At 37.3% G+C, this 17113-nt stretch overlaps 1 protein-coding gene across 3 annotated transcripts in view; it reads left to right on the top strand.

The window, feature by feature from the left end:
* Positions 1-17113, top strand: part of CTNND2 (catenin delta 2) — a 943187-nt gene that overhangs the window by 173822 nt on the left and 752252 nt on the right. For all 3 annotated transcript variants that reach the window (XM_010356592.2, XM_030927650.1, XM_030927649.1), the window contains exon 2: positions 7519-7655. Coding sequence is in view for 2 of the 3 variants with exons in the window: in XM_030927650.1 (XP_030783510.1) it covers positions 7519-7655 (137 nt within the window). In the remaining variant the exon portion in view is untranslated. The remainder of the gene's footprint in view (positions 1-7518; positions 7656-17113) is intronic.

The following is a 17113-nucleotide window of genomic DNA, read 5'->3' as shown; positions in this document are numbered from 1 at the left end:
GCTGAGACACTGGGGTTTTTTAAATATACAATCATGTTATCTACGAATAGTTACAATTTGACTTCCTTATTTCCTAATTGAATACCCTTTATTTCTTTCTCTTGCCTGATTGCCCTGGCCAGAACTTCCAACACTATAATAGAAGTGGTGAGAGAGGGCATCCTTGTCTTGTACTGGTTTTCAAAGGGAATGCTTCCAGTTTTTGACTATTCCGTATGATATTAGCTGTGAGTTCGTCATAAATAGCTGTCAATCTTTAAATTCCCTGACTGACATCAGAGTGTGGTTTCTGGCCAGAGAGCTCAGCTGCCCAGATGTCAGCAGCACAGAAGAGTCATAGGTAGATTTCAGTTTGAAAGTTTGCAGGCAAGGTTGCCTTTCCCTGCCTCAAGTCTGTTCCACCCACATCTTGGCTGATGACCAACATCTTGGCTGATGACTCAGGCCAAGCCCTTGGACTCACCTGGACTCCTCTCTCTGTGGCTCACATCCACATAGAATCTTTCAGGTGTCCCACCAGTTCTCCCTTCCAATTATCCTGGTAATCTGACCACGTCTCAAGACCTGTCCTGCCTGGATTCAGCTGCGAATAGAAGATTACATCAGAGAGTTTACTACTGGGCATAGACTTGGGCCATCAGTAGAGCTTTCTGCAGTGATGGAGATCTTCCACTTTTCACAGTTAATAGTGTACCCACTGGCCATTTCTAGCTATTGAGCAGTTGAAATATGAATAGTTGACTTTTTAATGTTATTTTAATTAAAATGTAGATAGTCATGTGTGGGTGGGACTGCTATAGTGCAAGGCTAACTAATGAAATATCTAGCTTCCCACAGCATGCTTGGAGTTTGGAAATGCTGGAATTTGAAGCATGTGACTTCAGAGCCTGAAGGCCCTAGGACCCCAAGAGTGACAGAATGAGAGGAGAATTGGAAGGATAAGAGGTCATGGCTTACAGAGAGGGGAGGGCAGCTAAGAAGGAGCAAAAGCCATAAATGACCAAAGGAACTTACTGGCAAATTGGAGAGGAGGAGACCACCAAGTAACAGTGACACAAGAATGCTGGGTGTGTCACTTAATTGGATGGTTGTGTGATGCAGACATCATCAGTTATTTTGTTGAAGATGACCATGTCTTGATGTGTAAGTCATCAGTTGCGATGCAGAAGTAACTAAAGAAAGAACAAGTTCAAATACGAAGTAAGAATTTGTGTGTGTGTTTGTGTATGTGTGATAGATGTCAATAAAATATGACATTGAATATTGTCTCTGCATTGATGGCGAGAGAGTTTGGCCTTCCAAAATGCAGTTAAGATTCTAGCATGTGGCCAAGTGTAATGTAAATTTATAGAGACTCCTATTTGGGAAAGAAACATTTACACTATTCATTTGGACATCATAACATTTAATTACTTATGGTTATAAGAGTTCAAACTGAGAAGAAGGCTCGGCATGCAGGGCCTACCTGCTTTTGCTGTTACTGTCATACTGAATAATTTTTCTGAATTTTGTATTGCATCATTTATGAAAGTGGTAGTATTATGGATGTGTTTAAGATACTGTTTTATTCTGTGGGCTTATTTCATACAATGCGGTACATCCCTTTGTAAGCTTTGCTTTATCCTGGTATGCTGATTTGAAGCAAAGTTGGGACATATGCCTTCTCCTGAGACCTGTGATTCGTTTTAGATGAAGATGTTACCAAGAGATGTTTTGCCTTGCTTCTATCAGTTCCCAAGACTCCGCGCCCAGCCCACAGGGGAATTAAGGGAAAGAAAGTTGAGAAAATTGAACTCTTCTCGTATTGGTCAGCTTGTGCCGCCATAACACAATACTGCAGACTGAATGGTTTAAATAACAGAAATTTATTTTCTCATATTTCTGGAGAACAGAAGTCCAAGATCAAGGTGCCAGGAGGCCACCTCTCTTCCTGGCTGGTTGACGGTACTTTCTCATTGTGCCTACTTACGGCTTTCTGTCTATGTGTATGCAAAGGGGAAGAGAGACCTCTGATGCTACTTGCTCTTCTTATAAGCACATCAAGTCATGTTATATTAGGTCTCCACCACTCTGTGACCTTAATTTAACCTTAATCACTTTCCTAAAGGCTCCATCTTCATTACAGTCACATAGGGATTAAGCCTTCAGCATATGAATTTGGGGAACACAGTTCTGTCCGTAACACTGCTCATACATGTGTGGGGATAGAGCAGTGTGACTTGCACCCTGAAACTGCTAATATTGTTGTTTTATTATTTTCTGGACATAGGACTTGCTGGTACCAAGTTCTGCTGGAAGAACCCACCCAAAATTTAGGGCTGTTCTTCCCTCATTGCTGTCTCTTTTTCTCATGTGGAAGATGGGCCTGTCCGAAATGCAGCTTGGGATTTGCAGATTATAATTCTACTGTGTGTAGGAAGACTTCTTATATGGTAACCACTTCAAGGGTAGCAAGAAGTGCTGTACAGGATGAATAAATCTGTGCAAAATGTACACTGTACTCATAGTCAAATAAAAACAAAGTCAAAGGTATATTTTTATATATCAAGTTAGCAAAAGCCCGAAAGGATAATGGAGATCGTGTGGTTAACGCTGTGGTGAGGTCACATTCTCATGACCTTTACAGTGGCAGGTAGACTGGACCAGCCTGGCAGCAGGACTTTGGCTAACAAAAGGCCAAAAATTGCACAGATTCCTTATTTTACCAATTCTACTGCTGGGAACCCATGTATTGAATATGTTATAGGTGTAAAACTGAAGTAAAAATCACATATAAAAGACAGGTAGATAACTTTCAACATACACCGATTATTGAATACTAAGTATTCATTATAATTAAACTGTAGAGCAATGTTTGTTGATATAAGAAGTTGTTCATGAGATGTTGCTGAGCCAAAAGAAATTCAAAAACCTTGCATTAGTACCTTATTATGTAAAAAATCATTATACAGAATAAGTTATATTAAAAATGATAAATCACCAAAATCCCAGTCAAAATAATTTTACTTATCTGGAATGGCAGAATTCCTGGTGGTTGCTCTTCCTTTGTTCTTGGTTTTTGCTTTTTATTTCTCTATCCTTTCCAGATTTCCTGGATTTAGCACAGATTAAATACTATTTTTTAGTAGATTAGCTGTGATTAAGACTGAAGTATTTGGCTATATTACTGCGAAGTAGAGGCTTAACACTTTTTATACTTACCCTAAGGCCAGCCAGGGATCCACTGGGGCAGGTCTTTTGCGGTCTCCTCTCTCTCTTCTGTGTGCCCTGAGCTGACAAGATTGTGACTGGAAGGTGATTGTCTTTTCTGTCCAGACACAGTGAGGACCAATAGTTAAATTAAATTTGGATTTAAAAAATTATGAATCATGGAAATTATTCCAAGTCATTTGCATTCAGGAATGGAGGTTGCCTTAGGTAGCGGTAGCTCTGTATGGTGGAATAAGCCTTGAAGATTCCACTTCTTTCTGTTATTGCTGTAAGGAGAAAGGAGGTAGATAAACAGGCCTAATTATTCCCCATACTGTGTGGGTCACACTTGTCAAGTGCCCGAGGAGAAACCTAGATTCAGTGCCTCTTAAATCCCATATTTTTTTTATGACAGGTCACTGTTACGCTTTTAAAGAGTTACATTTTATAAAAATTAGTTAGTAGAGTTAGCATTTAGGAGGCAGTACAGGTTACGGGAAATAGGCTGACACATCAAAGGACATTGAAATAGGAATTAAAAGGCAGAAAGCCTGAGTTCCGGGCCCACTTATGTAACTTAATAACTTTGGGGCCTTAAACAATTTCTTTGGCAAAACTATGTTGATAATAATACTGGCTCAGAGCCTGAATTAACATGGGCCCAATAAAATGTAAAGGAAACAAAAATTAAAATGGTAATTTAAAATATGTAAGACTCCCCCTTTCTCAGCATGAGGTGCTCCTTGTGTATTAGTCCATTCTCATGCTGCTAATAAAGACATACCCAAGACTGAGTCATTTATAGAGAAAAAGAGTTTTCATGGACTTACAGTTCTGCATGGCTGGGGAGGCCTCACAATCATGGCGGAAGGTGAAGGAGGAGCAAAGACATGTCTTGCATGGTGGCAGGCAAGAGAGCATGTGCAGGGGAACTGCCCTTCCTAAAACCATCAGATCTCATGAGACTTATTCACTATCATGAGAACAGCATGGGCAAAACTTGCCTCTGTGATTTAATTACCTCCCACCTGGTCTCTCTCGCTACATGTTTGGATTATGGGAGCTACCATTCAAGATGAGATTTGTGGGGGGACATTGCCAAACCATATCACCTTGCATAGAGTCCCCTGTGAACCCATGGACATGGAGAGAGGTGGCAATAGAAGCTCACGGCAGCTGTCTCGGGGACCAGAGGTGACTGTGCACACAAGAGCTGCGTTGTCTTTCGTTCTTATTTTCTGCTGTCTTCCACCGTCTCTGAAACCTTCCCTAGGTGGAAATTCATAGGTTCCACTCTTTATCTGGGCACAATATTTGCTGAACTGCTTGTTTACATTCTACATAATTAAGAGATTTGATCAAATAAGAAAACCATATGAGAAAGCATGTTGAATACATAAATATACTTTATTATGTCACACCACCAGAATTATGCAAATCTCTTTCTTTCATCCTGTTGGTATTCATCACCTTCAATACTTTAAACTTTTTAGCTATGGTTGCATTTTGCCAAATCATATTTAATCTGATTCTCACTCTTTGCTCAAATTTTGTTTTGTTGATATTATTTCCCCAAACCTTCTCACATATTCTGTTCATAACAGATTTACTTTTCCAGTGCTGTTCCAATCCCCAGTGGTGATATTATTATTCCTTTTCACATACTCTGTTTGTAACAGATTTACTTTTCCAGCGCTATTCCAATCCCCATTGGTGATATTATTGTAAGTACTTCATAAAATTAAATCAAAAATTAGATGAAATGTTCAATAAGAAATTTGGATGACTGCTTTCCTTAACATATATTTTAAGTAAAATTCTGTAATGGGGCCTTTTTAGGTTTGCATATCTCTAAATTATTAACTAGACATAGGTAAAAACATAGGGCAGAGGCTACTGTGGAAATCACAGGATGCTTAGATATGCTATAATAGAAAATATATTTTAATATTTACACAATCCTGGTTCCTGGAGGAATGTGTAATATAATAGCTTTAGGCAAGAAAATAATTTCTATTTACTCTCAGCCTTTTATTGAGATGAGGGTTTTGTAATGCCTTGGTAAATATCACCCTCAGTTAACTATTGCTTTCTTTGTTGATCATTGCTAGATGATACATGTAACAAATACTTCAGTCCCTTTTTTAGTTCATTTGAGCTACAGATCTCATGAGACTTATTCACTATCATGAGAACAGCATGGGCAAAACCTGCCGCCATGATTTAATTACCTCCCATCTGGTCTCTCTCACTATGTGTGGGGATTATGGGAGCTACAATTCAAGATGAGATTTGTAGGGGGACATAGTCAAATCGTATCACCTTGCATAGAGTCCCCTGTGAACCCATGGACATGTAGAGAGGTGGCAATACAAGGTCATGGTGGCTCTCTGGGTACCAGAGTAACCAAATACCATAAATTGGGTCCTTATAAGCAAATTTCCTTATAAGAAATTTACTTGAAGTTCTGGAGCTGAGAAACACAAGATTAAGGCCTGGCACACTTGGTGTCTGGGGAGGGCCTGCTTTCAGGTTTATAGATGATGTCTTATTGCTGTGCCCTCACATCGTGGGAGGGTTGAGAAGTCTCTCTCAGGCCTCTTTTATATGGACTCATCCTATTTATGAGGGCTCCACCCTCTTGACCTCTTCCCCTCTCAAAGGCGCCTCCTCCTAGTACCATCACGTTGGGTATTAGTATTTCAGCATATGAATTTGGGAGACAGCAACACTCAGACCACAGCAATCTCATTTGTTTGTGCAGGAATAATAGGAACAACTCTGAGAATGTTGTTTTTAACCTGTACATACGCATCCATTTACGCATTGGGTCTAATATTATTTGAGTTTCTGCTTTCTTGTATAAATAAACTCAGACAAAATCAACTGTGGCAAATGGCCTTGCCAGTTTTTGTCTGCTGTCTGTCACAGACTAGGAACTTGGTAAATATTTGTGGAGTAGATTAGTTATTGACTGTATTTCACAATACTAAGCTTCTTATGTTAATTCAGGTATCTCTTTAATTATTGGTAAATTATTAATCATGGCTTCTGTATGGTTTTCTTACAAAGGGGAATGTCTGATAGATTTTCTTTTGAGTTGGAAATATACTGTTTTGGGGAAAACCCTCTCAAACTCTGTTTTTCTTCTGCTCTCACACAGCGACAACAAACACAGAAGACTTCTGTGACCAAATGTGTGGATTTTTTCCCATACACGCCAAGCAGCAGACATAGCTGGCTGTCCTTTAATTCAGTTCTGACACTATCTACTTTATCAGTCCGACACGATCTACCACACTATCTACTCTCAGAGAGTGTCAGAGCCCACAGGTTGAGGGTTCAGTCCCCAAGACTGTCTCATCCCCCCAGACACCAACTGCAAGTCCAAGCCTCAGAACTTCTGACCAACAGGCTTCAGCTGGGGGTCCCACCATCCCTGGGTTGGATTCCATTAATTTGCTAGAGCAGCTCAGAGAACTCAGGGAAACACATGTGTTTACACGTTTATTTCAGAGGATACCACAAGGGATACAGATGATGATTTGCATAGGGCGAGTTATGGGGAAAGAGGCACAGAGCTTCCAAGTCCTCCCAATGTGCCACCTTCCAGTAACCTCCACGTGGTCAGCTCTCCAGAAGCTCTACCAGCCCAGTCCTCTGGTTTTATGGAGGCTTCTTGACATCAGCATTTTTTCCCCCAGGGCATGGGGGCAGGACCTTCTGTGGAATGAGGGTCTTATGACCTCATAACCAGAAAGGAGGCAGCGAGGATTAGAGTCTTGCCTTAGAGCAGGTCAAAGGAGGGAGGGGAAGGTCAGAGAGATTGCTTTCTGAGGCCTGCTCCTGAGACCTGACACACCCAACACCATCACAAGACTACGACAGGGACTATAGGAGATATGAGCCAAGAACCAAGGAGGAAACATATAATAACACCACATATACCAATAGTCAGGTAATAAATTTACCTAAAATTACCATAAATTTGTAGTTGGACTAGTTTCTTAGACTCAATAGTCCTTTATTGCTTTACTCTTACAATCTCCCCTCCTTCCTTCTCATCATTTCTTTCCCCATTTACCTCAAGACAAAACACAAGGTGTGAGTATGTTCTGGAATTTGGTAGGGGTTGATAAAAGGTTAAAGCATTCTATTTACTTGTACTGTTAATTTACTATATTACTCCCCCTCTATAATTATGTCTTGGTCTTTCTCAGCAGCTCATAGTTTTACTTTTTTTCTGTGTGTATCTTTAGAGTGGTCTGATAGTTGTACCTGTTTAGTGTCAACATTTGATTGTATTGATCGTGTCCTCTTGCCTTGCAGGAGCTATGCCTGTCCCAGACCAGCCTTCATCAGCCTCAGAGAAAACGAGTTCCCTGAGCCCCGGCTTAAACACCTCCAACGGGGATGGCTCTGAAACAGAAACCACCTCTGCCATCCTCGCCTCAGTCAAAGAACAGGTAGAAACATTGCATTTTTGTGACATGCATTTGGGAACATTTTAAAAACTTTTTCTAGATGAAAGTTAAAGATTAAATTATGTTGAAAGAAACCCATACTTATCTAGCAGAGTGTTGGTATTTATTATATAAATAATATTATAATATGGTTGTAATTCCTTTGGACTCCATGTTTTGGGCAGCCTTCCTTGAAAAGATATTTTATAGGGGAAGAAAAACAACTTTGCAATCAAAATTTCCTATGAGTGAAGCTTTGGCATATTCATTGATGGACCTGACATTTAATGCTTTTAAACATACAAAGTGAAATAATTAGTCTTAGAAAACATAAAATCTAATAAAAAATTAAAATATATCCAGGAAGTTAAAAATATGTGTGACAGTAAATGAATATCACATCAAAGTCAGGGCAAATTGGTTTTTCCAGTGTTTTCTGAGGTGGATCTGGAAGGATACAGTCTAAAACTTTCCCTCTCAAACTAATGAAAGTCTGAATGATTCTTCCTCCTATATTACTTTGCCAAAAAATGCATAAGTAAATAAAACCTGAACCTTAGATTTAAAACATCACTTTATAAAAGTCATGTTTCTTGTAAATAAAAAAGTAGTAAATAAAGAGAGCTGGATGATCAAGATTCTTTTATTTACTGCTTCTTCTAAACATGTGCTAGAAAATATACCAGTTTTTACAATTTTAAGTTAAAAAGCCTGCTGTGTTTGGGTTATGTGATTTGGTGATGCTGAATTAGCAACTTACCCGACTCCAGGAACATCTCAGCAGAGCAAGAGCCTAAAATGGGAGCAATTAAGAATAGTAACTCTACTCAAAAAGAAGAAGGGCTCTAGAGGAAACTGATTCTGTTTCATGAGTGTAAACTGATTTAGGTAAGAATGGGAAACCACCTAAACAGTCAGCCCACTGACAGAAAGGATCAATGATGCTATCAGTCAAAAGTGTGCCATCTGGTCAGGAAGTGTTCAGCTAAGTAGGTACTCAAGGGAGAGTTGAATAGATTGAGTGGATAGTCTAGTTTTGAAAATAGTCAGGAAGCAGGAAATTGGGTTGAGCTTTAGGCTGTGCTCCTTGATTACTTAGCTTTCCAAAGCTTACTCTTGAGAGTTTTCTGATTATGTTTAAGGGGAAATGAAAAAAGGGACCACCAAGGGAGTTAACACCACTCCCCATCCTCAAAGTACTACCTTGTTATGGTTGGGTTATGTCATGCTTTCTTATTCGTGTGTGATCTGGAAGTCTTGCTGGGCTACTGACTTCTGTGTAGTAAGAAAATTTAAAGCAGGAAGAATAAATGTAACAACAACAACAACAAAACAAACAAACAAAATAAAACGACAAGACCTTTTTGCTGAAAATTATTTTATCACAAGGACGTAAAGTAATTCAGGATGAATAAAAAGGCATGGCATCGTCCTCTGTTGAAAAGCTTAGTATCATCACAATATTACTGTCTCCCAAATTAGGATATAAAATTTAGGTGGTCGCAATCAGAATCCTGTGGCTGGTTGTTTGTTTCTTTGGCAAACTGGATCAAACTATTTTAAAGACCAGTGGAAGTATAAATATATGAGAGTGCAAGGAAAGTTCTGAGAGGTTTTATTTTACAACCGTACTGATCACAATACTGCCCAGTGGACTCAGAAAAGAATGGTCTCTGTGTAAAACATAATTAAGGGTTAAAAACAGATTCATGTATACATATCTGCCTATTCACTTAAAATTAGTGTTTCAGTTCATTACAAAGAAGTGGCTTACATGGTGTTGTCATAACTAATTCAACATCTGGAAGAAAATTAAAACTGTTAACTTACAGCATAAAGAGAAATAAATCTCACAGGGAAATAATGGTAACTGCAAAAATAAAACCATTAACATATTAGAAGAAACGTTGGGGAAAGAGCCTTGTAAACTAAAGGTAGGCAAGGTTTTAGGTAAGAGGGGAAGCCCAGAAGCCATACATAAATGGTTGATGAGTTTCACAGTATGAATACTAATTAGTAATAGCAAGACACACCTCAAAATAGAAAAGAAAAATAGTCCAAGAGAAAATATGTGCCGCAAGTATAATGAAGTGTTGATAAAATTAATATATGAGGAGTTCCTCATGTTGGTGAGAAAAAGAGAAATAAAGGAATACAAAACTAGGCAAAGGATATAAATGGAAGAAAGATGCAAGCAAGTAATGAATGTTTATAAAGTCCACTCTAATATACCCATCGGGGACACATAATTTTAAGTGAAAATATGACTTATTTTTGATCTACCAGGTAGACAGCTGTTGAAAAGTAGCTTATATTGTGTGCTAGCTAAGAGTTAAGGTTTGGAGAAATCCACATTCTTTTTCATTCCAAATGGGAATATAAATTGCTGTAATTTTTTGGTAAAATGATTTGTTTCTATGCATTGACATTTAAAATGTTCAATAACCATTGGTTTACTCATTTAGATATATATTCTGTAGAAATTAGTGACTAAATAGATAAGACTTTATGTGTATTGAAATTTATTATAAAATTATTGGAAATAGCCAAAAGTATGGATGGCTTGGTGAAGAGTTGAAAATGTTATATTTTTTCTATAAATGGTATGCAGTCATTAGTAAAAATGAGTTGGGGCTATATGTTTAATCTCTGGGGAAAAAAATCCGTGAGAATTTTAGAAAGGAAATTACATAGTATGGTATTATCCTGTTTTTAAAAACTCAGAACATTAGATATGTTTTTGGTTTATACATATTTATGAGCATCTAGAAAAGTATAGAAGGAAACAAATCAGTCTGTTAACATTGTCTAGCATATGTGTTTTACAGTTAGATGGAGGTGAAAACAGACTGAAGACATTGGGAATCTGGGTGGGGATACAGTCAAACTATATCACTGTGAAAAGCTTTTTTCTGAGTAATTAAAAAATGTATTGTTCATTTTTGGGCAACAAAGATGACTTTTTTTTTTGGTGGCACGTAAGTAATTTGGGGAGGAATGCAAATGTGTTCTGGAAACTTGAGATAGAGAAGCCCCAGGTGCCCAAGTCATAGGCTGGGAATTCGGTCCCAAGTGTAGCATCTGTCTAGGTAAAGGCATAAATCAACAAGCAGCAGATTCTACGAGCTGTTTTGGGATGGCCTGATGGAAACAACCAATCTTATCCTTCATTGGGGGATTTGTATCCTAAATCATTCTTAAAGATTCCTTCTTTTTTTCCTCAAGTCTGGAATATTATCTGTGGAGTGAAAGCTAAGTTAAATTGTTTCTTAAAAATTTTATCTGAATTGGCCCTCAAGTAGTTAGCAATGGAGTTAAAAATATAAGACAACCATATGTAAAGAGTTTTAAAATAGAAAAAGTTATAGATGAACTCTTCTGTTAATATATTATCAAACTCCAGATGATTTTTACAGATTAAAAAGAAACTTGAAATTGAGAGCATTTGTAACTCCAGATACTCTATCGTTACACTAATTTTCATTGTTCTTTTAGTTTCCACAACCATTATAAACCGTATTCTTGATTTTAGAGGAGTTTTTGAGTACCATTATTTAGGATATTGGTAGCATTATTTAGGATATTCAAAGGTAGGAAAACAGAAATTCTCTTCCTTTTAGTTGTTTTTCTTATGGCACAAAATATAGGAAAGTAAGAGTAAGACATTTCTGAGGGTTTGTTTTGTTTTTGAGATGGAGTCTTGCTCTGTCGCACAGTCTAGAGTGCAGTGGCGCAATCTTGGCTCACTACAACCTCCGCCACCTCCACCTCCCAAGTTCAAACGATTCTCCTGCCTCAGCCTCCTGAGTAGCTGGGATTACAGGTGCACGCCACCATGCCTGGCTAATTTTTTTTAATTTTTAGTATAGACTGGGTTTCACCATGTTGGTCAGGCTGGTTCTCGAACTCCTGATCTCATGATCTGCCTGCCTTGGCCTCCCAAAGTGCTGGGATTACAGGCATGAGTCACCGCACCCAGCCGGCATTTCTGGGCTTTTACTATGGGGCAAACCATGATACTGAATACTTTATAAATGTGTGTCATATGAAGCCACAAGGAAGAATTTTAAAACTATTCATTTAAAATCTAAAGAAACTAGATCTTTTACATCATCTCTTATGAGGATAGCGTGCCTTCCTTTTTATTCAGCTTGTACATTTAGAATTTTAGAAGTAACTTACCTCTGTATAACAAGAATCCTATTTGGAAGAAGTTCATTATAAAATATTCCCTTAATTAGTTTTCTTCCAGTGCCACATATCATTACTAAATCTTTCAGCATTATTAGCGTTACTATCATTTGCAACAATAATTTCTGATAACACGATGTGTTATTAGGGAAATGACCTATAATAATTAATTAATTTTCAGATGGTATTTTGGGAAAGCATTTTATGAAATTAATGATAAAATTATCATCCAAGAAAAAGTAGAAGTTAAAACACCTTAGGAAAGGTCAAGAAGATAGAGGATTATCTGCAAAGACCAGTGAAGTTTATATTCATTTAGTCAGAGAAGGGAGGAATTATCCACAGCGTAGTGCTGCCCGTTGAACTTTCGACACATATCAAAATTTAAATGAGAATTATGTGATTGCTGAATTTTTATTTCTTGTTTCAAGCCAGGGTGGATTAGAAATGAAAAAAACAAAACACGAATTTCCTTTAATTTTTATTGCAGAAACACAGCTGTATTAGGAACAGTGATCATCTGTTTCAAGCTGTGAACTGAGAGATAAAGGCACAAGCTAGGAGTGTGTAGAACTGGGTCATGACACATGATATTCCTTATAACAAGGAAGGGGGGACAAGGATCTGAAAGCCTTGTGAGTTTCATGCGTACAGGATGGGAGGATTGTAGCTAGATTGACCAGATGGGGTGTTTCGACTTCCAGGAGGGTAAAGAAAGAAAATGAGTGTGTATGTAAAGTTATGAAGTTCACGGATGAAGGAAAGGGATGCTCAGGTAGCATGAGATTGATGCAACTGCCTGCATTTGAAGTGTATTTGTTTCTTTGTTAACCCTGTGCATCAGAAAAGTGATCATTCAAACTATAAATCAAGGAGAAACGAGTCATAAATTACTTATTCAAGTCTTGGGAATGTATGCTGGGAGTTCCAGTTATGGATGAATAATTCTAGAACTCTGGATAGATCATCTCTGTCTCTCCACTCCTGCTTCCTGATGCTCTCTTATGAGTATTTCGTTAGTTACTATAAGTTATTTTGACTTTTCCCCCTAAAACGTAATATTTTATTTAGTTTCAGCTTGTAACTCCTCTCAGGACTTATATTAAATCTATCTGTCCTTTTGATAACTCCAGATTCCATTCCAAGAATTAACTCATTATATTGTTTTATGCTCTGTTCTCTTTAATAGTATTAGTTGTTGGTTTTACAGAGCACTGGAGGCTATCATGGGAGAAAAGTAGACTACGGTGTTATATGCTAGATTAGAAAATAAGCTTTTAGTATGTGGGGTTTTGTAACATGATAATACAGTGCTTCTAATGCCTCTGTCATATTTATTACTACAATTCATTGTTAAATATTCATATGTAAAATCATAATGAATATGTAAATGTAGTGCTTTGGTAATTTTTATGAATTTTCCACTATAAAGGTAATTCATGCATATTGTGTAAAAGTTTAAAACATTAGATAGGAAAAATAAATGAATTGGGTTTTTTTTTTTAAAAAATGTGCCACAAACAGAGGTAGCTGCAAATATTTAGGGAGATTTCCTTCCAGGATTTTTATGTGAATATAAGATGATCTGTACAAAATTTTCATTTTGCTTTATAAATATTTTATTCTTCTTTGTACATTTAACCTTTTATGAGGAGTATTTTTTCATATTATTTAATATTATTTCAAACAAGTTTCTAGTGAGTATGTGATATAGATTGTGAATTATTTAATATCATAATTTTATTTCACATTTCTACCTTTGTTTATCTCAGATTGATTGTTTTCTCAGTATGAAAAAAAGTGACATGTCAAACTTCCTTGTACATTAATCATTGGGTCTGCTTTGACAGACATTGCCTGGAGCAAAGGCTTGAAAAAAAGAGTTTCAAGACTCTTAAAAATTCGCTTGGAAAATATGTCATCATTAATTACTGACAAGGGCCACTGGCAGGTCAACAAAGCAGGGTCTCCTGGGGTAAAATAGTGCCCTGTGCAGAGTTTGCACAAAGCAAGAAATTAACCAATAGAATATTCTAGAGGGAGCTCATGGGAAAAATGTTGATTTTTTTCAGAGGAATGGAACCAGATATGGTAGGAATAGTTAGGAAAAACACAGGAATTATTATAGAGCAAGGAAACAATGTTCTATAGTATCTCAAAATAAAAATGTTTTTTAAAAAGAAAAGATAGTAAATTCCTTTAGTTTACATATTTTTGTAAAACATGTGTTTCTATGAAATATACGTGTGAAACATTTCCTCAGATGTAGAATTAAATCATATATTTTTCCTTTAATAATTATTTTGCTTAGTGTGTTTTATGATCAAGAAACTGAGACTTTAAAAAGTATTCAGTGTACCCACCAAAAGTCATATAGGAAATTGCTGCAGAATTGAAATGAGAATTTAGTTTGTTTTACTTCAAATTCAGTGCTTCCCCCTCCACTACACTAAATGACCTCAGTATTTTGGTTAAAATAAGTGGCCTACAATATGTTGTCTACTGTTTTTCCTAAGAAAAAGATTTTTCTATGACCAAGGTTTTGCTAAGGTCAAGTTAAATAGTATTCTCTGCCAATCTAACTCTTATTTAACTAGGAGAAGAGAATGGGGGAATTTCTACATTAATTTGATCTTCAGTATATTTAATTTGATACACAATTTTTAAAAGGAATCACTAATAAGAACCAATTACAAATAATTTAAGGAACTACTATGCCTTATTTTTAATTAATTGTATCTGTAGAGAAAATGTAACAGGAAGGGAATACTGTAGGTTAGACACATTCTTACTTTAGCTGAAAATTTCTGTTGCTGGGCATTAGTGGCCTGGACTGGAGTTATCTCTAGCGTGCATCAGTGACACAGGTAAACATGCCTGAGGCAGCCCATCGATCATGTTCAAGTTGCTGTCACTGGGCTGCAATCATAAAAGACACGTGCAAGTTCATGCCCTGTGCTCTAAATGAGCCAGCTCTGTGACCTCCTAGCATGGAAAAGTGAAGATTAGCATCCTCCTTTTTCACTAAGGACAAGTTCTGACTTTCACATTCTACTCATAGCCTCAGGAAGCAGCTGAGCCACTTGCCTAATTACTGTGAGAAAGAACAACTCAATATCAATAAGGCAAAAATAAAAAAAAAAATCACTTTTGACAGATAATCTTCAGGATCTAGAGAGACAGTGCTAAATAGCTTCATTCCCCAAGTCAATAGATTTAGTCATTTGGGGATGCATTTTTGCAAGTTACACATCCTGGAATGATAAAGAAGTTATGCTCAGATTAAAAATTAAAATTACATAAAAGTCTATCTAACTATTCCATAGTTTTTATAGGAAATCACAAATAATTCCACATATAATTTTGACACCGCCATGTCTTCTATTCTGAAAAGTCGAACTCTGGGATATCAACCAAAGATGTTTGAGTCTTTTATTTGATTCAGAGCTTTTGAAAACAATCGTAGCCCTGTTGGCCAGCACCCATGCCCACCACCTCCGCAAGAGGAGGAACCCTCCACCCAAATAGATAAGCTTGGAATCCAGCCCACCTATTAACAAAGCAGCCACTTTTATTAAATTACTTTATTAAATAATACCACACTTTTGAGGTACCATTCGGAGACCTGAAATTGCCTACTAGAGACCTCCTGTCAAAAGCCAGGGGCAATTTATTCTTAAAATGAATCATCTAGAGTGTAAATCCTCTCACTTTTGAGAACTCTGCTCATATTGAGAACAACACCTCATCCCTCCACTGGAATGCCCCCCAAGAACACGGCTTGAATAATGCTGCGGTGATATGGTGACTCTGTCTTTATGGAGACTCAAGATGAAAAATTATCATACTAGGAGCTTTACTGGTTTGTTTACTGACATCGAAAACCTTTCAATAGGTGACTGTAGTCAACTGATTTAATATAAATGAAACATTTCAGTAATAGATGTATTACTCTTACTAGTAGTAATAATTAATAACTGTATTTTATTTTTTTTTGAAATGGAGCGTCGCTCTGTCGCCCAGGCTGGAGTGTAGTGGCGCAATTTCAGCTCACTGCAAGCTCCACCTCCTGGGTTCACGCCATTCTCCTGCCTCAGCCTCCTGGGCAACTGGGACTACAGGCGCCCGCCACCACGCCCGGCTAATTTTTTGTATCTTTAGTAGAGACAGGGTTTCACCGTGTTAGCCAGGATGGTCTCGATCTCCTGACCTCGTGATCCACCCGCCTCGGCCTCCCAAAGTGCTGGGATTATAGGCGTGAGCCGCTGTGCACGGCCCAATAACTGTAATATTTTTCTAACTCTCACCGAAGTGTGTTGGTTGGGGATGTGACCTTCTCTCCCCTCCTTACTGTTGTGTCAACAGCTCTTGGAGCAGTGCCAGCCACGGAGGAGGTGTTTAGTATATTTGTATTGAGAGTATGACTTAGGAATGAACTTACTGTTTCCATTTTATTTTAGCACAAAAGTAAATGCTTTGCTTAATTGTGGTAAAAATCCTTAGTTATTTTTGTGGTATAGGGGTCTCATTTCCAGTGTTACATTGATCATATGCTTTTCCCCTTATTTTAATGGTTGTATTGGATCTAGATCTTCCATTTGGGCTGCCTGCTTATCGCTTCAGAATGCGCCCATTGACTTTGATGAATCCTAGGCCCCCAAATTGAAATTTTTTCTATAAACAACCTCAGTCGAAATTCATTTAATCAGGTGGAATGAGACATTTTCAGTTTAATATGAGGCTTATTTACTCAACCATATCCTCCATTAGTGAAATGTGTCTTTGTCTTTTTCTTGAAACTAGACTGTGTGCCTTGTTTTAGTTAAAAGAAAAAAAAAAAAAAAAAAAAAACAAACACCTACCATGTTAATACATGAATCAGCAACTTTACACATAAAAAAATACAAATACACTTAATTATTTTTGCTTGTATACAGTTATGCCGAGTTTATCCTATTTGATGACAATCTCCTTCAGTGATTTTTAACTACTGTTTGAAAGCATACTCTTCCCCAGAATCTCAGAAAAATCCAATTATTTCTTTTAGTGCTTTTTTTATATGCTTTTTGTGTTTGGGAGAGTTTTCACTTATTTGTGCTTGATGAAATTCTTGATGTTTTCATGTTAAAATGTTCTAATCATTACAGATTTTGAAGTAATTTTTTGTGTTTACTATTTATTTTTATGTTTAATGGTGGTGTGTCATATATGTTTGACATGGTTTGGCTGTGTCCCCACTGAAATCTCATCTCAAATTGTAGTTCTCATAA

This window comes from Rhinopithecus roxellana, chromosome 3 (assembly GCF_007565055.1).
Source record: "Rhinopithecus roxellana isolate Shanxi Qingling chromosome 3, ASM756505v1, whole genome shotgun sequence".
Lineage (NCBI taxonomy): Eukaryota > Metazoa > Chordata > Mammalia > Primates > Cercopithecidae > Rhinopithecus > Rhinopithecus roxellana.
This window is presented reverse-complemented; position numbering and strand designations above follow the sequence as displayed.